At 43.0% G+C, this 24,135-nt stretch overlaps 2 protein-coding genes across 5 annotated transcripts; one reads left to right on the top strand and one right to left on the bottom strand.

Moving 5' to 3' along the window:
* Positions 1-3,180: 3,180 nt before the first annotated feature.
* LOC112253698 (zinc finger protein Dzip1) lies at positions 3,181-20,365 on the top strand. Of its 3 annotated transcripts, none has more exons than XM_024425648.2 (18): positions 3,181-3,500; positions 4,903-5,505; positions 7,902-7,986; positions 8,528-8,664; positions 8,767-8,913; positions 9,038-9,163; positions 9,250-9,312; positions 9,482-9,610; positions 9,909-9,957; positions 10,145-10,195; positions 10,440-10,499; positions 10,885-11,042; positions 11,266-11,470; positions 18,416-18,551; positions 18,773-19,158; positions 19,342-19,469; positions 19,617-19,779; positions 19,870-20,365. In XM_024425648.2, exons 2-18 carry the CDS (start codon positions 5,047-5,049, stop codon positions 19,917-19,919), a joined length of 2,532 nt encoding a protein of 843 aa, XP_024281416.1. In that variant the 5' UTR covers positions 3,181-3,500; positions 4,903-5,046; the 3' UTR covers positions 19,920-20,365. The 3 variants fall into 3 exon arrangements, with proteins under 3 accessions (XP_024281416.1, XP_024281419.1, XP_024281417.1); XM_024425649.2 differs by lacking the exon at positions 3,181-3,500 and adding an exon at positions 4,660-4,775; XM_024425651.2 differs by lacking the exon at positions 10,440-10,499 and having other exon boundaries at positions 3,182-3,500.
* cldn10d (claudin 10d) lies at positions 20,134-23,134 on the bottom strand. Of its 2 annotated transcripts, none has more exons than XM_024425653.2 (5): positions 22,656-23,134; positions 21,461-21,559; positions 21,055-21,136; positions 20,854-20,961; positions 20,134-20,739 (listed from the first exon to the last, which is right to left on the bottom strand). In XM_024425653.2, exons 1-5 carry the CDS (start codon positions 22,885-22,887, stop codon positions 20,559-20,561), a joined length of 702 nt encoding a protein of 233 aa, XP_024281421.1. In that variant the 5' UTR covers positions 22,888-23,134; the 3' UTR covers positions 20,134-20,558. The 2 variants fall into 2 exon arrangements, with proteins under 2 accessions (XP_024281421.1, XP_024281420.1); XM_024425652.2 differs by having other exon boundaries at positions 21,461-21,622; positions 22,656-23,126.
* Positions 23,135-24,135: the final 1,001 nt, after the last annotated feature.

Below are 24,135 nucleotides of genomic sequence, written 5' to 3'. Positions count from 1 at the left end.
ACCTCACACTCAATGTCAACAAATCAAAGGAGATGATTGTGGATGTCAGGAAACAGCAGAGGGAGCACCCCCTTATCCACATCGACGGGACAGTAGTGGAGAGGGTAGTAAGTTTTAAGTTCCTCGGCGTACACATCACGGACAAACTGAATTGGTCCACCCACACAGACAGAGTCGTGAAGAAGGCGCAGCTGCGCCTCTTCAACCTCAGGAGGCTGAAGAAATTCGGCTTGTCACCAAAAGCACTCACAAACTTCTACAGATGCACAATCGAGAGCATCCTGTCGGGCTGTATCACCGCCTGGTACGGCAACTGCTCCACCCACAACCGTAAGGCTCTCCAGAGGGTAGTGAAGTCTGCACAACGCATCACCGGGGGCAAACTATCTGCCCTCCAGGACACCTACACCACCCGATGTCACAGGAAGGCCATAAAGATCATCAAGGACAACAACCACCCGAGCCACTGCCTGTTCACCCCGCTATCATCCAGAAGGCAAGGTCAGTACAAGTGCATCAAAGCAGGGACCGAGAGACTGAAAAACAGCTTTTATCTCAAGGCCATCAGACTGTTAAACAGCCACCACTAACATGGAGTGGCTGCTGCCAACACACTGACTCGACTCCAGACACTTTAATAATGGAAATGGATGGCAATTGATGTAAAAATATATCACTACTTTATCACAACTACTCCAGCCACTTTAAACAATGCTACTTAATATAATGTTTACATACCCTACAATACTCATCTCATATGTATATGTATATACTGTACTCTATATCTTCTACTGCATCTTTATGTAATACATGTATCACTAGCCACTTTAAACTATGCCACTTTGTTTACATACCCTACATTACTCATCTCATATGTATATACTGTACTCGATACCATCTACTGCATCTTGCCTATGCCGTTCTGTACCATCACTCATTCATATATCTTTATGTACATATCCTTTATCTCTTTACACTTGTGTGTATAAGGTAGTAGTTTTGGAATTGTTAGGTTAGATTACTCGTTGGTTATTACTGCATTGTCGGACCTAGAAGCACAAGCATTTCGCTACACTCGCATTAACATCTGCTAACCATGTGTATGTGACAAATAAAATTTGATTTGATTTGAGTCTGTTATATCTGGAGTACTTATCCTGTCTTATCCGGTGTCCTGTGTGAATTTAAGTATGCTCTCTTTAATTCTCTCTTTCTCTCTTTCTTTCTTTCTCTCTCTTGGAGGACCTGAGCCCTAGGACCATGCCTCAGGACTACCTGACATGATGACTCCTTGCTGTCCCCAGTCCACCTGGCTGTGCTGCTGCTCCAGTTTCAACTGTTCTGCCTGCGGCTATGGAACCTTGACCTGTTCACCGGACGTGCTACCTGTCCCAGACCTGCTGTTTTCAACTTTCTAGAGACAGCAGGAGCAGTAGAGATACTCTTAATGATCGGCTATGAAAAGCCAACTGACATTTACTCCTGAGGTGCTGACTTATTGCACCCTCGACAACTACTGTGATTATTATTATTTAACCATGCTGGTCATTTATGAACATTTGAACATCTTGGCCATGTTCTGTTATAATCTCCACCCGGCACAGCCAGAAGAGGACTGGCCACCCTCATAGTCTGGTTCCTCTCTATGTTTCTTCCTAGGTTTTGGCCTTTCTATGGAGTTTTTCCTAGCCACCGTGCTTCTACACCTGCATTGCTTGCTGTTTGGGGTTTTAGGCTGGGTTTCTGTACAGCACTTTGAGATATCAGCTGATGTAAGAAGGGCTATATAAATAAATGTGATTTGATTTTAGAGCACTAAAGCACAGTCCTAGTCCACATGCAGCATACAGGTACCTCTCCCTGACTTTTACCTCTTATTTCTTTTGAGATTCTTGGTAATCTCTCTACTTCTAACTCCTTCTCTCTCACACTTTTAGAGCCTTCTTCGCAAATCAACAACAAATCAAGTACAACCTGTGAACACAGAGTCCTCGGTTCCCAGTGAACTTAGCAACATGTGTTTGTGGGTAGACAATAAAAGGATCCGTGGGTTGCCTCTGTCCTCGTCACTATTTCCTTTCATGTTCTCTTCCTACGAGGCCGAGTCACCTCGCTACACTGTATCTAAACACTCCTCGGCTCGCCTGTCAAAAATAGACAACAAAGTGGCTTGGATGAAAGGAAAAGGACCATTTCTATAGAATGTTCAGCTGAGATACTGCACAATTGTTATACCGCGTTCACTAGGCTCCAGATATGGAGAAAAGTGGAGGATAAGATGCATAGTGACGACAGTGTAGCAACTCAATTGTCTTGCAATTTTCCTTGTCACTCAGCTTGATAGTTGCTGAAGTGGCTCTGATGGTTTCACCTTCCAAAGGGCCCCAGACATCACCAATATCGACCTTTGGAGTAAGCATCTAATGGGCCTGTGGTCAGGCGCCTTTGGGTGAAACTTGGACCTCTACACATCATCTTCAACATGTTGTCCTTTTGCTGAACTGTGGGATGCTTCATTGGGATGCCACACCACACCAGCATGGGCTTCCTGCCTGCTCCTGGAAAAGCCCCTGAGAGAAAAGTCTCTGTCTGTCTGTCTGCCTGGGGCTATCCTGTCTGTCTGTCTGAAATAAATCCTCTATTTATCAGGACCTCTATCTGCTGCTGGTGGTGCAGTCTGGGGACTGACCAGGGAAATGTACCAGGATCCACTGCTCACATAGCGCCTACTGTCAGTCTACCACAGCAGCGGGACTCCGACAGCAGGTTCAGCACTAGATGATCTGTTAAATGAACAATGTAATGTTCACTGTGTGTGTGTGCGTGTGCTGACCGGCACGATGCACACCACAGTGTCTTTCTGTCTCTTTTAACAAGGAGATGCTGTGTTCTCTCCTAGCCCCCACAGCTGTTTGGCCTGACTGCCCTCAACTAAAACAGCTGACATGTTTCCCAGCTGACATGCTAGTGATGGATAATCATAAACATTTTTATAAAGGACTTACTACTGACATCTTCTGGCAGAACAAGGCACACATCTCTGTGGGGAAGTTCATAATCTTCACCACAAGGGGGAGTCCTTCAGCCACTAAAATCCATTTAAAAACGAACACCACTTTGAGCGCTGTCCTTTGCGCGGTTGCTTTTCTTGCCTATAAAAACAACTACTGTGACTAAAAAGTAACGGCCAACAGCCAACAAAATATTAAAAGCACTGTGGCTCTAAATGTGTATATGGTATATGCAATTGCGTATTCAGGGTATAATAGACTAACACACACATTTGTCAATCCCCCTTTCCTAAATCTCAGCAGTTTGAGTTCCTTTATTCCCCTCCACCCTAAATGGAGAGGGGACACGGGATGAGCAGAGCTTTTGGAATGTGTGCAGCAGCTTCTACGTCACCGCGGTCTCTCAAGTCTTACTCCATCCGAAGATCTCAGTAAAGCCCGAGTCCCGTGGAAAAACAGTTTTTATGGACTTTAAAAACGTTGCGGACGGTAAGTTTGAGTTCTAACTAAAACTTAGAGTTCGATCAGAATGTTATTTATTTTCTGAGATACACTCAAAATGCACATACAATGAAGTCCATGTTCAATAAATGAGTTTGCTGCTATATTAAATGTCCGTTAGCCAATTTAGCTAGCTAGCGAGCCGACGGTAGTAACTAACGGACTAAACTCCACTCTTCCTTCACCATGGAGTGGAGTTTAGTCCGCTACTTAGCTAGGGGTGTTTTTTGAGTGTTTTTGAGTGTGCGCTAGCTAACTTACTGTTTGCTATTTTGTTAATGTCTACAAAATAAACGTTACTTAGCTAGCTACTTAGCGAGTTACTACGCTATTAACTAATATAGCCTAGTTACATTTATAGCTAGGTAACGTTAGCTAACTAACGTTTAAAAAAATCTAAACTTTTTCTGTTCTTTTGTTGGGCTCAACTTGTCCCAACTTGACCTCTTTTGAGGCACAGTGCCCGTAATTTGAGATGGCCAACCAGAATTGGGTGATGCTGCAGAAATAAAAAAGTGTTTTTTGGCTACAAATGATCTAGTTCGATGAGAATAGCTGCGTGATTTTGTTTATATGATTTGGTAATAGCGATCAAGCAATGTCATGCATGTTGAGAGCTTGCCACTTCACTTGACTCAATTGGTTATGTGGCTTTTAATGCACAAATAGAAAAAATACGGAAGTTTAAGCATTTTTGTTGCAGATGTTAGCCAGCCAGATATCACGTGGGTAGAATAACAGAACATTAATTAAAAATGGTCATATGTTATTACTGCAGTGTCAGTGGCTTCATAAAAACATTGAATACGTCCAGCTTGCGAGGATGCTGTTGATGCTGCAGTCTCGTGCATTGTGGAATCATTTAGGATTGATTAGGTGCAATATTTTGATTACGGGCTCCCTGGGGAGACACGTTAAGTGGGACGCACTGTTCTGTCTCCATGGTGATCGAGAGGATACCCTGCCTCGGTGTGTCGGCAGACAGCTGAAGGGAGCGTGCGCCAATAGGAAACGACTACTCGTTTTCTATGTTCAATCTCATAAAGTCTCATGAAATCCACGATGGTAAGGACAACACGGTATCAACTCGACATCAGCAGAACTGGGTAGATTACCATCGAATACGAATGTAATGCTTAGCATTTTTTGTGTCATCTCATATGGTTCATTCATGTGCTGAATAGTGGAATCCTTGCTTTTTTACGTCCATATTCTCTACTCTGTGTTCATGCTGCTGTTGTACTGCTGTGATCCCTGCAGAAGGTTTGTTTCTCCCTGACCTTGATTGAGATGCTGCATTTCTAATATGTAACACACAATCTCTCCGTTGTTGTCTGTCACAAATCAAATCCAAAATAATAACCTAGTATAAATGTCCTGTTTTTTTCAGCCATTTTACAATAACGTCTATTACCCATACCAGCCAGAGACTCAAGGGACCCACTCATCAGCTGGGATCCCCTCCCCCCTAAACTCCCCCCTGAGCCAGCCCTCCTCCAGCAGCCGGTGTCCTCCAGCACCACCTCCACCAGCCATGTCTGCCTCCACATCCACCACCATCCCGCCCTTCAAATTCCGTCCGCGACGCGAGAGCGTTGACTGGCGCCGGATCAGCGCGGTGGACGTGGACCTGGTGGCCAGCGAGCTGGACTTCCAGACCCTGCAGGAGCACATCACAGGGGTGACCTTCTGCAACGTGGAGGGGGAGCGTTGTGTCCGCTGCCAGAGCCCCGTGGACCCAGCGCTGCTCAAGCTCTTCCGCCTGGCCCAGCTGACAGTGGAGTACCTGCTGCACTCCCAGGAGTACTTGACCCTGAGCCTGGGGGCGGCCGAGGAGAGGCTGCAGTCCCAGGCCCGCGAGCACCAGCAGCTCCTGGCCCAGCAGCAGAAGCAGGCGGACCAGGCCAAGGTACTGAAGACTGAGCTGAAGCAGAGGAAGAAAATCATTGCCCTCAACCAGCAGGCTATGATCAACATGACCAATTGCCATAAGGTACTGAACACCTCCTCACGCTGCCACTTCTTCTCGGTGTCTGTTTCTATGTGTATTGTACAACAGTTATTCCCACCTTCCTCCTGGGTCCTCCTCGTAGCCATTGTTCCCCAGGCGGTATTCAGAGCTACTTTAGTTTTGTTCAATTATCATTGTCAGAGGAGTGAGAATGCTAACAGGAGGTTCATCTTTGTAAATATCTACCTCAATTACCTCGTACCCCTGTGTATGTAGCCAAGTTTTCATTACTCAATGTGTATTTATTCATCGTGTTATTATTTTCCTATAATTGTTATTGTTTTTCTCTCTGCATTGTTGGGAAGGGCCCGTAAGTAAGCATTTCACTGTTAGTCTAACTGTTGTTTACGACGCATGTGACAAATCAAATTTGATTTGGTTTAAATAAATTATACCATTTAAATCAGAGACATAGTATTGGAAATAGGTTCACCTCGTCCCGTAGCTGTAATGTGGCCACTTTATAAGGATTGGTAGACGTAATCATTATCAGCCTTGTTTTGGGACCTAAACAATAGGATTGTGTTCTGAGCAGATGGTGTCAGCTGGGGATAATTAGACCTACTTCTTTTAACCCACTTACAAAGGGTGGCAAGAGACGGAACCAAAATGACTGAACCACCTCCCCCACCCTCATTCATTATGTTTCCATAATGACGTTGGTCTCGAGTCAACGTGACGTTTATGTTCTATTTTCTACACCAGAAATGTATGCATTTATTGAAAAGATGTAGAATAGAAGGATATATCCTTATACTTTTAAAGGGCATTGCTGTTGAATAGGGCCCAGCTGTTGCCAAGACAACACCTAGTGTTTCATATGAATGAGCATTGTTGCTAGGTGAGAGTGTAACAGGCACGTTGATAACCGAGGTGTCTGTACAGCTCAATTATTGATGTGCCACCATGCACCCAAAAATAGACCTAGATGAGTTGATTGTTTCACACCGGTACTCAAATATATTGCATCAAGCTACATTTTACAAATACAGAAACTTCAACAGATATACAGAATGCACAGTGTATTTGATACACAGCATCTAGCCTAATTGTCTGCAAAGCACAGAAATGTCCCCTAAATTGTAGTGCTTTATCATTCAAGAAACGTCCTGCCTATTTCAGCCTGTGTGTTGTCAATGCAATCTAGAAAATGAACGTTTAAGTCGGCTTTTTTATTGCCATCTTGCACTTCAAGACACGGCAAACGGATGCCAACAGATACACAACCGCCTTGATTCTATCAATGCCCAAACCTAATTCAATTTCACTGGCGATTTCCACAGTTATTCCAGAGCAGCAATGTAATTACAGCACACAACAACAAGGGTCTCTGTTGTAGAAACCACCACTTCCCCTGCAGCATGGTAGAGCACCAGCACGCAGCGCAACAAAGTATCGGTGGCAGTGCGGTTCAGTTTGAATGAAGGCACAAACAGGCTGTGTTGGGTGTCGGGCGTTAAATGTGTCGTGTGATGTGGTTGCTCCAGCGTTTAATCTGCCCCGTCTGTCACTCCTCCTGTGAGCTGGAGCGAGGTGACGCCAGGCATCCGGGGGGAATCACGTCACTCATGCTATGTCGATCTGTCAGCCAGGAAACAGTCCCTAAAGCTTAATGGTAGATAGTATAGTCGCTATGTCGATCTGTCTCCCAGGAAACAGTCATTAAAGCTTAATGGTAGATGGCATAGTTGCTATGTTGATCTGTCTCCCCGGAAACAGTCATTAAAGAAAGCTTAATGGTAGATAGTATAGTCGCTATGTCGATCTGTCTCCCAGGAAACAGTCATTAAAGAAAGCTTAATGGTAGATAGTATAGTCGCTATGTCGATCTGTCTCCCAGGAAACAGTCATTAAAGAAAGCTTAATGGTAGATAGTATAGTCGCTATGTCGATCTGTCTCCCAGGAAACAGTCATTAAAGCTTAATGGTAGACGGCATAGTCGCTATGTTGATCTGTCTCCCGGAAACAGTCATTAAAGCTTAATGGTAGATAGTATAGTCGCTATGTTGATCTGTCTCCCCGGAAACAGTCATTAAAGAAAGCTTAATGGTAGATAGTATAGTCGCTATGTCGATCTGTCTCCCAGGAAACAGTCATTAAAGCTTAATGGTAGATGGCATAGTCGCTATGTTGATCTGTCTCCCAAGAAATAGTAATTAAAGCTTAATGGTAGATGGCATAGTCGCGGCTTGAGCTTTGGGTTCAGATGTGTTCATTTTTTACACACAGCCCAAGTTGCCTATTACGAAATTGGCTTTACATTTGATCTATAAGTGAAGGTAGCAAACAACATGTATTCAGACCATTGATTCATTGCAATCTTTGCATGGGAATATACTGTTGATGTATAATTCCATTTCCTTTTCTTTTCCTTTAGTGTCAACATTGTGATAAAGCCTTCATGAATTCCTCCTTTCTCCAGAATCATATGCAACGTCGCCATGCAGACGAGTACGACAGCCGTAAGTCAAGAGAGCTTTAAAAGGTTTGATCATCAGTTTAGAGCGAACGGTAGGGAAAGTAACCGTCAGTCAGGTAAGAAGAGCGGCAGGGTAGCCTAGTGGTTAGAGTGGTGGACTAGCAACCGGAAGGCTGCAAGTTCAAAACTCCCGAGCTGGCAAGTCTGTCGTTCTGCCCCTGAACAGGCAGTTAACCCACTGTTCCTAGGCCGTCATTGAAAATAAGAATTTGTTCTTAACTGACTTGCCTAGTTAAATAAAGGATAAAAAAAAAAGTTTGCTGCAGCCAACTAACCCATCTCCCTGACAGTCCGATATGGAGTCCCACTGGTATGCGTGTCCCCAAGTGCACCACAGTGTTCCTACAATGCTGGAAAACCAGTTCCTATGACATCCCGCTCTAGTTTGCAGCAGCAGTAGACATGTCACACACTCCCACACAGTCTAGCAGAAAGAGAGAGGTGTATCTTTGAGCCCGGGCCCTAAAACACTAGTTAGTCTAACTTTTTCTTCATTAGTATGTCTCTGTTATTGTTTCTCTCAGAGTTAAGGACAGGCAACCAGAGGGAAGTGAAGAGCATTGCAGATGAGGAGGAGATCAGTCGGCTGAAAGGGCAGCTGAGTTACACCACATCTGAGCTGGAGTCACAGAGGCAAGCCCTCTTGGCCAAAGCCTCTCAGGTGGGACAATAAGAACCGTGCTTGTTTCCATGACATTGATCAGTTTGCACTTGCGTATTTGTTTAGAGCTTTTGACCATTTTCATTCTCTTTTCATCTGTAGGAAAGAGAACAGCAGTCCATGCACCAGGATTTGATGAGAAAGCTAGAGAGATGGAAGGAAGAAGAACACAGGAAGATAGAGGAGATGAGAGACGGCTTCCAGAGGGAGATAGAGATGCTTCACAACAGGAACGCTCTTCTTCAACAAGTTAGTCCATTTGGGAAAGCACTGACTTTCATGGTTCTGTGTCCAGTTCAAACTGATGTGTTGGGGATTTGGTTCTGTAAGTCAGGGAGGTTTTTGTTTGAATGATTTGATGTGATCTGTACAGAAAGTGGATCTCAAGATGACCACTCCTGAGAGGAGGCCCAGTCCTGCTCCCCAGCAGACTGACCAAGACATGGATGAAAAAAACAATGTTGTGGTCCAGAAGATGGATCAGAAACACAAGAAACTGGTAAGCAGCTAAGCAGTACTTCTTCTCTTGAAATATTTCAAGTTGCGATAACAACAAAAAAATATAAACTATTTATTTTGTTACAGGAAGAAAGGTTTACATCAAAAATAGAAAAGATGAAGTCTAACCATGAGAGCGAGAAGAATCAGGTAAGATGTGGATGACACATCTGTGAAGCTTTCATGAAGAATACTGGTTAACAGAACTACTTGTGAGTTTCTGTTGAATAGTTCATTCAAGGTCAGCGGAGAGCCTTGAAAGAGGCAGCCATCGCAGTGGGATCACTAACGTCTACGTCTGTTCTATGTCTCCTCTCAGTGGCAGGATCAGTTTTGCAGGTTGGAGTCGTCTGTGGTGGAGTGGCAGCAGCAGAGCCAGAGGCAGAAGGAGGAGAGTGACCAGCGTCTTCAGGAGCGGGACCTAATCATCTTCTCTCAGCGAGAGCAGGTCAGTTCCCTCACCACCACCCCCTGGCGACCCGGCCACCGGGGCAGCTGGGAGTATCCGGAAACAGGGCGCCTACTTGGCCCTCATACAGGAAATCCTGGATTGATGGGGCCAGATGGACGTGTCATGTTTTCACACGCTCATATAGTGTAGTCATCAGGGCCACTCTGACTTCATAAGCATGTTAAGAAGTTAAATTAAATTAGATCACGCCCTTGGGGTTCAACAGCTTTGAATACAAAACATAAAAATATATATAATTAAGAAATGTAGCTAATTGTACTTCTTCATTTCACAGATAAAGCATATGTCCTCAAATCCACCTACTAAAGTAGTTGAAGTTCCAGGTATGCATACTTGTTCTTTGACTTTATTTTTTGTATTACTTTGTTTATATTTGTCAAATTTGGATATTAGCTTGAATCTAGATGTTAGCTTGAATCTGGATGTTAGCTTGAACTTGGATATTAGCGATTTGTAGTTCTGTAAAGAACCTGTTATTGCTGACAATTGTTCCTACTTTGTATGTTTCAGTGATCATAACAGCCCCAGCACCAGAGCCTAAACCAAAGAGAGTAGTGAAGGGTAGGTAATTAGCAGGAGATTCCCAACTATATGTTGCTCAGTCAATCTAGACATCTGCGTCCTTTTGCTCAGAGAAAAGGAATGCAAGCACGTAACATGACTGTTCTGTCAGCGATCTCTCCCCGTTGATCAGACCTCCCAACGAGACACCATTAAAGATCAATGTTATTGTACCCTCTACCTGAGTTCCTTCCTCCTAATTCCCGCTCTTGTCTGACCTCTGACCCCTGTGTTGTCCAATCAGAGCAGCCTCCCTCTGCTCGTAAACTGGATCCTATAGAGGAGCTGTCTGAGGAGGACAAAGGTAACACAGTCTAGATGACAGCAGCGCCTGTCTGTCTGCTCCATGCATGCTCTCTGCACGGAGGTGTGAGTCGGTCTGTGATGCCTGCCATGAGCATTTGTGAAGTCGAGTCATTCAAAGCCAGATTGGCCCAAAAAAGCAGCAAGATGTTCTCCTCTTCTGCCCATCCCTCTCCAGAATCCTGTGGCTGTTAACTACAGCTATCTATGGCACAGGTCCTTTGTAGATGGAAGAAAATGAATATGCACCTCTCTCTCTCTCTCTCAAATCATTTTCATGCTTGCCCAGCCTGTCCTCTGAAACTACAAAGGCGTCCGTGTAATTTTGAGTGTGTTATCAAGTGTATGTGTGTAACTGTACTGTACCTGTCTGGTGCTTGTCATAGACTCGTCCAGCATGTCTGAGAAGAAGCCAGTTGTTGTAATGAAGCAGGCGTCTTCGGTGACCAGTGTCCTGAGGAAGAACCCCGACATCAAGAGGGAGCTGCGTCCCGCCCTGGAGCAGGCACTCCTAGAGAAGCTTGAGTCCCTGGGAGTCAAACCGGTATGTACTGTACCTTCATGAGTACAAATACACGATGGAATCTTTAAAATCACACTCTGTGGAAGATCTATGCCATTAAAGAGTCAGCCTGACCGATACACCATCAAAAACATACAACAAATTGACTTCACTAATAGACTTAAGGGATCATTTGTCTCCCCAGTACAGATAATCCTTATGATAGTTAAGCATCTTCCGTTTTCTAATCTACACAACTCTGTAGGGTCTGAGGGGACTCGGAGGCAGCGAGTACAGTGATCTCATGGCTAAGGTGCGCTCGGAGAGAGAGAGTACGGCGAGGGACATTCCGGACTACTGGCATCACCGTGAGGATGTGGCTCACACATTGCGTCTGAGACTGAAGGACAAGAGGACGGGGAGTGACTCTGCCCGAGAGCAGCGGGTCAAACCAAAACAACCCACTCAAGGTACATGTATTTGTATTTATTATGGATCCCCCATTAGCTGCTGCCAAGGCAGCTATTCTTCCTGAGGTCTGTCAAAGTAAAGGCAGTTATACAGTTTTAAAAACATTACAATACAATCATTATGTAAGTCACAACACACTAAGTGTGTGCCCTCAGGCCCATACACCACTACCACACATCTACAATGCAAAATCCATGTGTACGTGTGTGTATAGTGCGTATGTTATCATGTGTGTGTATGCAAGTGTCTGCCTATGTTTGTGTTACTTCACAGTCCCCACTGTTCCATAAGGTGTATTTTTACCTGCTTTTTAAATCTGATTCTATTGCTTGCGTCAGTTACCTGATGTGGAATAGAGTTCCATGTAGTCATGGCTCTATGTGGTACTGTGCGCCTCCCATAGTCTGTTCTTGATTTGGGGACTGTGAAGAGACCTCTGGTGGCATGTCTTGTGGGGTATGCATGGGTGTCCGAGCTGTGTGCTAGTATTTTAAACAGACAGCTCGGTACCTTCAGCATGTCAACACCTCTTACAAAGAAGTAATGATGTAGTCAATCTCTCTTCCACTTTGAGCCATGAGAGATTCACATGCATGTCATTAATGTTAGCTCTCCTTGTACTTTTAAGGGCCAGCCGTGCTGCCCTGTTCTGAGCCAACTGCAATTTTCCCAAGTCCCTCTTTGTAGCACCTGACCACACGACTAAACAGTAGTCCAGGTGTGACAAAACCAGGGCCTGTAGTAGAGGTCGACTGATTAATCGAAATGGCCGATTAATTAGGGCCGTTTTCATAACAATCGGAAATCGGTCTATTTGGACACCGTCATGTTAAAAGGAACCACCAGCTTTCATATGTTCTCATGTTCTGAGCAAAGAACTTAAACGTTAGCTTTTTTACATGGCACATATTGCACTTTTACTTCTCCAACACTTTGTTTTTGCATTATTTAAACCAAATTCAACATGTTTCATTATTTATTTGAGGCTAAATGGATTTTTATTGATGTATTATATTAAGTTAAAATAAGTGTTAATTCAGTATTGTTGTAATTGTCATTATTACAAATAAATGTCCAAATCGGCCGACTAATCGGTATAAGCTTTTGTTGGTCCTCCAATAATCGGTATTGGCGTTGAAAAATCATAATCGGTTGACCTCTAGCCTGTAGGACCTGCCTTGTTGATAGTGTTGTTAAAACCTCTCTGGGATCGTTCGGGACGCTAGCGTCCCACCTCGCCAACAGCCAGTGAAATTGCAGAGCGCCAAATTCAAAACAACAGAAATCTCATAATTAAAATTCCTCAACCATACAAGTATTTTACACCATTTTAAAGATACACTTCTCGTTAATCCAACCACATTGTCCGATTTCAAAAAGGCTTTTCGGTGAAAGCAGAACATATCATTATGTTAGGTCAGCAAATAGTCACCGAAAGCATTCAGCCATTTTCCGACCAAAGAGAGGTGTCACAAAAAGCAGAAATATAGATCAAATTAATCACTAACCTTTGACGATCTTCATCAGATTACCCTCCCAGGACTCAATGTTACACAATACATGTATGTTTTGTTCGATCAAGTTCGTATTTATATCCAAAAACCTCAGTTTACATTGGCGCCATGTTCAGAAATGCCTCCAAAACATCCAAAGAAATTGCAGAGAGCCACATCAAATAACAGAAATACTCATCATAAACTTTGATGAAAGATACATGTTTTACATATAATTAAAGATAAACTTGTTCTTAATGCAACCACTGTGTCAGATTTCAAAAAAGCTTTACGGCAAAAGCACAATATTCAATAATCTGAGAACAGCGTTCAGCCACAAAAGCAAGCCATACAGTTACCCGCCAAATTGTGGAGTCAACAAAAATAATAAATAACATTATAAATCTTCACTTACCTTTGCTGATCTTCGTTGGAATGCACTCCCAGGACTCCCACTTCCACAATAAATGTTTGTTTTGTTTGATTACGTCCATATTTATGTCCAAATACCTCCGTTTTGTTCACGCGTTTAGTTCACTATTCCAAAGGCATAATGCGTGACCACAAAATCCAGACGAAAAGTCAAGAGTTCCATTACAGTTTATAGAAACATGTCAAACGATGTTTACAATCAATCCTTAGGGTCTTTTTATAATGAATCTTCAATAATATTCCAACCGGACAATAGCATATTCATTACAGAGGAAAAAGAAGGAACGGCGCGCCCTCGTGACCACGCAGTAAACAACTGATTGGCCACAGCCTAGTCCACTAGTTGAAACAGCTCTTATTCTTATAAAGTCTTATAAAGACTGTTGACATCTGCTGGAAGCCTTGGGAAGTGCAATCTGGCCGCTATAGACACAACATATTGGATAGGCAATCACTTAAATGAAACTACAAACCTCAGATTTCCCACTTCCTGGTTGGATTTGTCTCAGGTGTTCGCCTGCCATATGAGTTATGTTATACTCACAGACATCATTCAAACAGTTTTAGAAACTTCAGAGTGTTTTCTATCCAATACTACTAATAATATGCATATATTAGCATATGGGACAGAGTAGAAGGCAGTTTACTCTGGGCACCTTATTCATCCAAGCTACTCAATACTGCCCCCCTGTCACCAAGAAGTTAACCTGTTGCGTCGAGCCATCCCGGATCCGGGATCGTGAATACAGCCTCAAGCTCATTACCATAACGCAACGTTAACTATTCATGAAAATCGCAAATGAAATGAAATTAATATGCTAGCTCTCAAGCTTAGCCTTTTGTTAACAACACTGTCATCTCAGATTTTCAAAATATGCTTCTCAACCATTGCAAAATAAGCATTTGTGTAACAGCTAGTGCACCTAGTGTAGCATTTAGCGTTAGCATTAGCAGGCAACCTCTTCACAAAAACCAGAAAATCATTCAAATAAAATCATCATTCAAATAAAATCATTTACCTTTGAAGAACTTCAGATGTTTTCAATGAGGAGACTCTCAGTTAGATAGCAAATGCTCCGTTTTTCCTGAAAGTTGATTTGTTTTGGAGAAATTGCTCCATTTGGTGCGTCACGTTTGGCTACCAAAAAAAAACGAAAATTCAGTCTCAAAACGTTGTTCAAAACCTTTTTCCAAATTAACTCCATAATATCGACTGAAACATGGCAAACGTTGTTTAGGACCAATCCTCAAGGTGTTTTTCACATATCTCTTCATGATATATCGTTCGTTGAAAGCCTCCTCTCTCCTCTCAATCAGTGGATGACTGCGTGCAGCTTGTAGATTACGCACCAATTTACACAAAGGACACTGGGCGGACCCGTGGTAAATGTAGTCTCTTATGGCCAATCTTCCAATGATATGCCTACAAATACGTCACAATGCTGCAGACACCTTGGAGAAACGATAGGAAGGGCAGGCTCATTCCCGGCGCATTCACAGCCATATAAGGAGGCAATAGAAAACAGAGCTTCGAAAATTCTGCCCATTTCCTGGTTAAAGTATCATCTTGGTTTCGCCTGTAGCATGAGTTCTGTGGCACTCACAGATAATATCTTTGCAGTTTTGGAAACCTTAGTGTTTTCTTTCCAAAGCTGCCAATTATATGCATAGTCGAGCATCTTTTCGTGACAAAATATTGCGCTTAAAACGGGCACGTTTTTTTATCCATAAATTAAAAGAGTGCCCCCTATATCCAAGAAGTTAAGAAGGCAGAGTAGCGCTTTATTATGGACAAACTTCTCCCCATCTTAGCTACTGTTGTTTCAATGTTTTTAACCATGACAGTTTACTGTTCAGTATTACTCCAAGCAGTTTAGTCACCTCAACATGCTCAATTTCCACATTATTCATTACGAGATGTAGTTGAGGTTTAGGGTTTAGTGAATGATTTGTCCCAAATACATGCTTTTAGTCCTAAATTTTTCAAAAACTAACTTATTCCTTTCTACCCATTCTGAAACTAACTGCAGCTCTTTGTTAAGTGTTAGTCATTTCAGTCTCTGTAGTAGCTGACGTGTATAGTGTTGAGTCATCCACATACATAGACACACTGGCCTTACTCAAAGCCAGTGGCATGTCATTCGTAAAGATTGAAAAAAGCAAGGGTCCTAAACAGCTACCCTGGGGAATTCCTGCTTCTACCTGGATTATGTTGGAGAGGCTTCAATTAGAGAAAACTCTCTGTGTTCTGTTAGACAAGTAACTCTTTATCCACATTATAGCAGGGGGCGCAAAGCCATAACACATATCTTTTTCCAGCAGCAGACTATGATCGATAATGTCAGAAGCTGCACTGAAGTCTAACAAGACAGCCTCCCACAATCATTTTATCATTCATTTCTCTCAGCCAATCATCAGCCATTTGTGTAAGTGCTGTGATTGTTGAGTGTCCTTCCCAATATGCGTGCTGAATGTCTGTAGTCAATTTGTTTACTGTGAAATAGCATTATATCTGGTCAAACACAATTTTTTTCAGAAGTTTAGTAGGGGTTGGTAACAGGCTGATTGGTTGGCTATTTTAGCCAGTAAAGGGGGCTTTACTATTCTTGGGTAGCGGATTAGCTTTAGATTCCCTCCAGGCCTGAGGGCACACACTTTCTAGTAGTCTTAAATTGAAGGTGTGGCGAAATCTTCTGCTATTATCCTCAGTCATTTTCAATCCAGATTGTCAGACCCTGGTGGCTTGTTTTTTTCACCTCTTCCACAAGGACTCTACGGAATTCAAAAGTACAGTTCTTATCTTTCATAATTTGTCTGATATACTTGGATGTGGCATGTCAACCTGAAGTTTGCTTGTCTTGCCAATGAAAAGGTAATTAAAGTAGTTGGCAATATCAGTGGGTTTTGTGATAAATGAGCCATCTGATTCAATTAATGATGTTGCCGAGTTGGCTTTTTTACCCAAAATGTAATTTAAGGTGCTCCAAAGCTTTTTACTATCATTCTTTATATCACTTCTTTGTTTCATTGTATAGTTTATTTGTATTTTTATTTAGCTTAGTCACATTTAGTTTCGTTCTTAATTTGCAGTAAGTTTGCCAGTCAGTTGGGCTGCCAGACTTTATTTGCCTTACCTTTTGCCTCATCCCTCTCAACCATACAATTTTTCAATTCCTCATCAATACAAGGGGATTTAACTGTTTTTAAAGTCATTTTCATAATGGGTGCGTGCTTATTAGTAACTGGAATAAGCAATTTACATAAATGTGTCAAGTGCAGCGTCTGGTTGCTCCACATTACACACCACAGACCAGCAAATATTCTTTACATCATCAACATAGGAATCACTACAAAACGTATTGTATGACCTCTTATACACTTTATTAGGCCCAGCCTTTGGAACTTTGGTTTTCCTAGATATGGATATTATATTGTGATCACTACATCCTATGGATTTGGATACTGCTTTAAAGCACAATTCTGCAGCATTAGTAAAGATGTGATCAATACATGTTGATGATTTCATTCCTGTGTTGTATGTAACTACCCTGGTAGGTTGACTGACAACCTGAACCAGGTTGCAGGCACTGGTTATAGTTTGAAGTTTGTTCCTGAGTGGGCAGCTTGATGAGAGCCAGTCAATATTTAAATCACCCAGGAAATATACTTCTCTGTTGATATCACATACATTGTCAAGCATTTCACAGATATTATCCAGATACTGACTGTTAGCACTTGGTGGTCTATGGCATGTGGGGAGTATGAGGACTTAGAACTTTTAACTCATTCAAGAATGTTCATGGGGTTTTTGCTGAGGGGTTCATGTTTCATCTCATGGGTCGATTCCATTCTCTTGTGATAGTTTGCTAGCATGCTGCTGGTGACATTAATCACGTCCCCCTTAATCAATGTAACATTTAAGCCTCAACTTCTTGACGCTAGCTATCCCTGTAGCTGGATCATTTTCGTCAGCAACCGCATAGCGCAACAGTCAAATAATATTACTAAAAAATATTCATATTCATAAAATCACAAGTGCAATATTGCAAAGCACAGCTTTGCCTTTTGTTAATCCACCTGTCGTCTCAGATTTTGAAATTATGCTTTACAGCGAAAGCAATCCAAGCGTTTGTGTAAGTTTATCAATGCCTAGCATAGCATTATGTACATTTAGCATCAGGAAGCTTGGTCAAAATCAGAAAAGCAATCAAATGAACCGTTTACCTTTGATGATCTTCGGATGTTTTCCCTCACAAGACTCCCAGTTACACAACAAATGTTCCTTTTGTTCCATAAAGATTATTTTTATGTCCAAAATAGCTCCGTTTGTTTGTCGCGTTATGTTCAGAAATCCACAGGAAAGAGCGGTCACGACAACGCAGACGGAAATTCCAAATAGTCTACATAACATCCACAGAAACATGTCAAACGTTTTTAATCATTCCTCAGGTAGTTTTTAAAATATATATTCGATAATATATCAACCGAGTGTGTAGGTTTTTCAATAACAGCGGGAGGAACAATGGCTGCTTTACTCTGTAGCGCAAAAACTCACTCTGAGAGCCCCCACCTATCCACTTACGCAATGTGATCTTTCACGCTCCTTTTTCAAAATAAAAGCCTGAAACTATGTCTAAAGACTGTTGACACCTTAGGGAAGCCAGAGAAAAAGGAATCTGGTTGATATCCCTTTAAATGGAGGATAGCCATGCAAAGGAACAGAAGGGTTTCAAAATAAGAGGCACTTCCTGATTGGATTTTCCTCAGGGTTTCACCTGCAATATCAGTTCTGTTATACTCACAGATAATATTTTGACAGTTTTGGAAACTTTAGTGTTTTCTATCCTAATCTGTCAATTATATGCATCTGGTCCTGAGAAAAATAGTGCCCTCTAGCGTCAAGAGGTTAAGCTGCTCCCAACAGGAGTCATGTCCGTCACCGTTGTAACCTACTTAGGACTCGAGACGTCTTCAAATGAACTAATCAGCTGATTGTTGTTATTCTGTCCCTCCTGAAAGTGACCCAGGCCAGACAACGGTCCAGAAGCCTTTCCTCCAAGGTGACACAAGTGATTTCAGGACCACCAGCAGCGCCTGCCAAACAGCCTGCCCCTCGGACCCTTACCAGTACCCTGCCCAAGACCTCCACTCCCAAGTACGTACCGAGTCAGAATCTCCTGCTGTTTGTCTCACGCCAGAGACTACCTCGCCACTGGCTTCATTTATGTGGTATCAGAAATCTGAGTACATAGTCTGTTGCATTGAGAAGGATACCATAGAAAGTGAGTTGTCTTACAAGCTGTGTCTTATTACCTTATATGGGAGTGATTGATTGTATGTTCATTTCAAATGATGACATTGCCTTTGGCCTCGTAGGACCCCTCCCTTCAGCTCAGACGACAAGTCAACAGAGGAGGAGGAGTCTGAAGAAGAGAAGCCACCTCAGAAATCCAGGCAGGAGCAGAGAGTCCCTCATCACAGAGTGTCCCAGCCCAAACCAACACAACCCAAGACCACCCCCCATCACAAACTCACCCAGTCCAAACCGGTCCAGGCCAGATCTGGCCAGCCCAGGACCACCCAAGCTCAGCCATATAAACCCCAGCAGCCCAGAAGCGCTGCGGTCAACACAACCAAGATGGGGGTCAACGTAGTAGAGAGTGAGGGAGAGTGGACAGAGGGGAGTGAGTTGGAGGAGATCGACCAACAACAGCTCCAGAACTACAAAGACCAGAATGGGAACGTACAGAAGACTACAAACAGTAAGAGGGACTTTTGTTGTTTTTACTGCTATGATTTACTCCTTTGTGTGGTATTAAGTGCTAATTTCAGATAACAACACACACATCCCAAGTCTACAGCCTTTTCTTTTTTAGTTGTGTGTTTATTGAAAACTGTTACCCATAGGTTTTTATGCATTGTGCTGACCATAGTTGTCTTTCCAGATAACCTGGTCAAGGACTTGACTAAGAGCCTGGAGAAGCAGCTTGCAGACCGAGGACCAAAGAAGCCGCTAGGGGGAGTGAGTTTCTTACCAGAGAGGAAAGACAAAGACGTTGTACGGGAACTCAAGGTGAGAAATCCTCTCTCGTCTCCTCTCTGTTGTGTCATCATCAACTCAGAGTAACATAAGACACAGAGAACAAACAGAACATTTGCTGACGTCAGAATTTTCCCATATCCTAATCGTGTTCATCTGGACTGTTATGTGGTGTTTCAGTATACAAACGATGATGATGAGGATGACTGGGATATCTCCTCGTTGGATGACCTATCGGTCCCCGCCCCCGTGGGCAAGCCCACCGCCCCTGTGAGGAAGAGCCTGGACTCAGACAGCACTACCAGTGTCTGGGGAACATCCACCGGGAAGGGACAGAAAACAGGTCAGTCTCACTGACTCTCACAGACCCAGCTCCCTTCAGGTCCCTTTACCCTTCATCTTCAGCCTCTGATGATGTTTATCCATTCCCCAGGTTTGAATGAAGCAGGAACCGGCAGCGACTGGAGTGACGATGATATATAGTCCTATGGAGGTGATACAGTTCTACAATAATAAAACTCAATATGACGCCCATAGGAATTGTTTGGAAGGCAAATATACTTCTACATGATTTACCGATACTGTTAGAATAACAGTTGCATGTAGAAGAGACTTAACGAATGGATCCTCTCTGTTCAGGACACAGTGTATCTCTAGAGATATACACCTATGACAGTGGTAGCCATCTGTCTTGTGGCAGTTTTCAGTGTTTTTATTTTATATACAGATGATATATTAGCTATAGTGAATTGTCAACTTAGAGGTTTTATGAAATGTGATATTGCACTTCATGTGAGGTACCTGTATGATTTGTGTCAAAACAATTTACAAGACATTTGTGTTTCCCATGAAAGAAAAGAAAATGTGTTTTTGTATCTAAAATATTTATACATGCTAGCAATAAATATTTATTTTTGTATCAAATGGAATCATTCATCCCTTTTCTTGATGTCAATTCAGTCCACAAAAGGAACACAGTTATATGTCAGTAAAACATTCATACATAAGGTGTAGGTGGTGAGACAGTTACCAAATTGATTCAGTTCTCACAATGTTTTCATGGTAACTAACGACCAATGATATGAAGCAGTGTATTTCCTGCGGTACAGGAGCTACTGCAGCTCAAACAAAATCGTCCCTGCTATACGTCCCAGTGGTCCTTGTTGTCCTGATCTTTCTGCCACCTCTGCTCCCTTGGACCAATTGTGGCATTGGAGTCACTCTGGAAGAGTTTGGCATCATGTATGTGCGTCTGGTCCGAGCTGTGGCATAGGAGTTAGGTCTGCGGGGCCTTTTCTTTGATCTGGAAGACGGAGCAAGAGAACTGAGATGATGTTACACATTCGACACAAAATATATTCCTCTGATGCCAACTATTGTCTTTTGAGTGAAGCAGGAATTTTGTGGATTGTATTACGTTGAGCGTAGACCCTCCTTTCCAGAGAAGAAACTGAGTACGAAACCTCCGGTGATGAGCAAGATCGAGCCTCCCCAGCCAATAAAAACCGCTGCTCCAATTTCAAATCTGAAGAGAAAAAATTAGAAAGCATATACTGTATACTTAACTACTTGAAACCAATGATGTTCCCGCAGTCTCATTGAAAAAGAATCCACTCACTTCTGTGCCTTGAAATTGGGATCCACAAACTCTGATCTTACTTTGTTACCCCACCAGGAGTACACAATCAGGCCAGCAAATCCTAGGAGGAAAACAGCTATTATTATCATATTTAACTAGGCAAGTCAGTTAAGAACAAATTCTTATTTACGGTGACGGCCTAACCCAGACGACACTGGGGCAATTGTGCACCGCCCTATAGGACTCCCAATCACAGCCACTTGATACAGCCTGGAATCAAACCAGGCTCTGTAGTGACGCCTCTAGCACTGAGATGCAGTGCCTGAGACCGATGCAGTGCCTGAGACAGCTGCCCCACTCGCGACCGCTGCGCCACTCGGAACCGCTGCGCCACTCGGGACTGCCACTTTGGTTACTAATCAGGTACTCCATAAACATATCTTACCAGACGCCAGATAGGTGATTCCTCCGGCGAAGGTGACACGTGCGTTGGTGAGCTCTGACCCTCCAATCTTGGTGCACTTCATCCCTATCAGTGTGAGGACTCCAGCGAAGAACCCAAGGATGACAGAACAGATGGACAGAGCCCTTACTGAGTGGAGGAACACTGATGCAGAGGGTAGAACACTCAGTTAAACAGGAAGCCAAAGTACAGGACTACAGTTAAGTATTATACACTGAGTATACTAAACATTAGGAACAACTTCCTAATATTGAGTTGTACCAACCCACTTTTGCCCTCAGAACAGGTTCAATTCATCAAAGTATGGACTCTGCACAGTACTACAAGTCCCGTGTGGCTCAATTGGTAGAGCATGGCACTTGCAAAGCCAGGGTTATGGGTTCAATTCATATGGAGGACCAGTATGACAATGCTTTCTCTCACTACTGTAAGTTGCTCTGGATAAGAGTGTCTAGATATGATATGTGCCAAAAGCCTTCCACAGGGATGCTGGTCCATGGTGACTCCAATGTTTCCCAAAATTGTGTTAAGTTGGCTAGATTTCCTTTTTCATTCTTGATGCACACAGGAAGCTGTTGAGTGTGAAAAAGCCAGCAGCATTGCAGTTCTTGACACAAGCTGGTGCACCTACTACCATACTCTGTCAAAAGGCATTTAAGGCTTTTGTCTTGCCCATTCAGCCACTGAATGACACACATACACAATCCATGTTTTAATTGTCTCAAGGCTTAAAAATCATTCTTTAAGCTTTCTCCTCTTCCTCTACACCGATTGAAGTGGATTTAGCAAGTGACATCAATAAGGGATGATAGATTGATCAGGTGAATCGAGATGAAAGCTATGTCATGGAAAGAGCAGGTGTTTTTAATGTTTTGTACACTCCGTTTATATTGGAGTTTGTGGATTCCACTCTATGGTATCGCTAGTTCCGTCTGCAAAATGTTGATCATGATATTCATACTTCTGCTCTGCCCCATTATCTGCCTGTAATGTAGTACTGTATAAGAGCATCTGCTGAATGACAATCAACTGCACCGAACTGCACTGAAGATCGAGACAACCCTCCAAGTTAAGTTGTAAGCGTCACTATCCCATCATGTATCATCAGATGTACGGTGTCCATATTAGGACAGAATCACACATCCATGGAAGTTGTGACAAGCTGACCGGAACATACCTGGTAGTCCCAGCATGGAGGGGTACTCTTTGCAGTCGGACACCCCCGTTGAGTCTGAGACACAGTCCTTCCAGAGGTTAGAGAAGTAGTTGCCGGTGGTGAGCACCACGCTGCCCACTTCAGACCAGGTCCAGTACTCTATAGCCAGGGTGGAGCTCACCAGAATCCAGCCAGCCAGACATGACACAAAACAGCCTATCTCCATGTACATCATCACCGTCCTGTGCTTCATGATGATGGTGATAAGGAAGATGCTCTCCTTGAGCTTGGCAGTGGTTCCTAAAAAAAAGCTAAGAGTACAAAGAGGATTAACCAGAGAGATGGGTAGAGTGAACAAAGCTGGAGTGAAGTTCCACAGTTGCTCAGGATCTTCGGTCTGTGGAAGTCAAGGTGCAGCCAGGCACTTGCATTGTTATGTCACTGATGCCTCCCAGTCAAACCAGCATTGTGGACGTTTGGCTTATCTCACATGGTTTTGCTCCGTAAGCAAACGTCTCTTTTCCCACGATCCAGGGGGAGATAGTGTCAGGGATTGGGAGTGGTGAAACTGTTTCCCGCTCTCCCTCCCCTCGTATGGGGGTTTGACTAGGTCTCTCTCTCATAGCCCTTTATCTTAAATCCCAGTGGATGAACTGCTCCCTCCGAGCTAAGGTCACAAGATACTGGTGCATGTAACTGATTCATTTCAATATTCTTTGGACGAATTGATAATGATCTATGTAATATAACCTATAGAGTAGAGCTGAGGACAGTATGCTAAAGTCGATTTTTATTGGACAATTTGTTTTGCCACAAGAATTAAAATAGCATTTTAAAATGAAAAACATGCTAATACACACGGAACAGCTACATACAAAAACACTTCATTCCCACTGCAACATGCACATGCCACACAATCACAACCAGTCACTGTAGACCTGGGTCTTGTTGGATCCCTTTGGCTCCTGTGACTGTTTGGATTGGCTGTTTTCTCCAGTTGAGAATTCTCTGGTGAGGGGCACCATGGGAAATCTGGAGGAAGGGGCCAATTCCACCCTGCTAGAGAAATTATATTAAGCGAATTAAGATATATTCAGAAAACATGCACTCAACATTTATGCAAATCGCATTGTAGACTGATAACTGAAAATACACCATTCATTTATTTATTTTAATTTTATTTCCCCTTTATTTAACCAGGTTGGCCAGTTGAGAACAAGTTCTCATTCACAACTACGACCTGGCCAAGATAAAGCAAAACACAGAGATGGGATAAGACATGGGATAAACAAACGTACAGTCAATAACACAATAGAAAAAGTTATATACAGTGTGGGCAAATGTAGTAAGATTAGAGAGGTAAGGCAATACTTAGAGAAGCATGCTTATGTGGTGTTGTATGTAAATTAGGCATGTATGCTTATTGTCGCTTATACAGTACTGTACATTTAACCCTTTTGAATGGGCTACTGTGAATATAGTGGCAGAGAACAGAATGGGT

The sequence above is a fragment of the Oncorhynchus tshawytscha genome, linkage group LG07 (assembly GCF_018296145.1).
Source record: "Oncorhynchus tshawytscha isolate Ot180627B linkage group LG07, Otsh_v2.0, whole genome shotgun sequence".
NCBI lineage: Eukaryota > Metazoa > Chordata > Actinopteri > Salmoniformes > Salmonidae > Oncorhynchus > Oncorhynchus tshawytscha.
Note: the sequence above shows the minus strand (reverse complement) of the source record. Positions and strands in the feature narration are given on the sequence as shown.

Bases quoted from the DNA above. Each gene is read 5' to 3' on its own strand.
- LOC112253698 (XM_024425648.2), top strand. From the start codon at position 5,047: ATGTCTGCCTCCACATCCACCACCATCCCGCCCTTCAAATTCCGTCCG. The intron at 5,506-7,901 runs GTACTGAACACC...CTTTTCCTTTAG, and splicing joins ACATGACCAATTGCCATAAG to TGTCAACATTGTGATAAAGC. The intron at 9,958-10,144 runs GTATGCATACTT...TGTATGTTTCAG, and splicing joins TAAAGTAGTTGAAGTTCCAG to TGATCATAACAGCCCCAGCA.
- cldn10d (XM_024425652.2), bottom strand. From the start codon at position 22,887: ATGAAGCACAGGACGGTGATGATGTACATGGAGATAGGCTGTTTTGTG. The intron at 20,962-21,054 runs GTGAGTGGATTC...TTTTCTCTTCAG, and splicing joins CCCAATTTCAAGGCACAGAA to ATTTGAAATTGGAGCAGCGG. The intron at 20,740-20,853 runs GTAATACAATCC...TCCGTCTTCCAG, and splicing joins AAGGAGGGTCTACGCTCAAC to ATCAAAGAAAAGGCCCCGCA.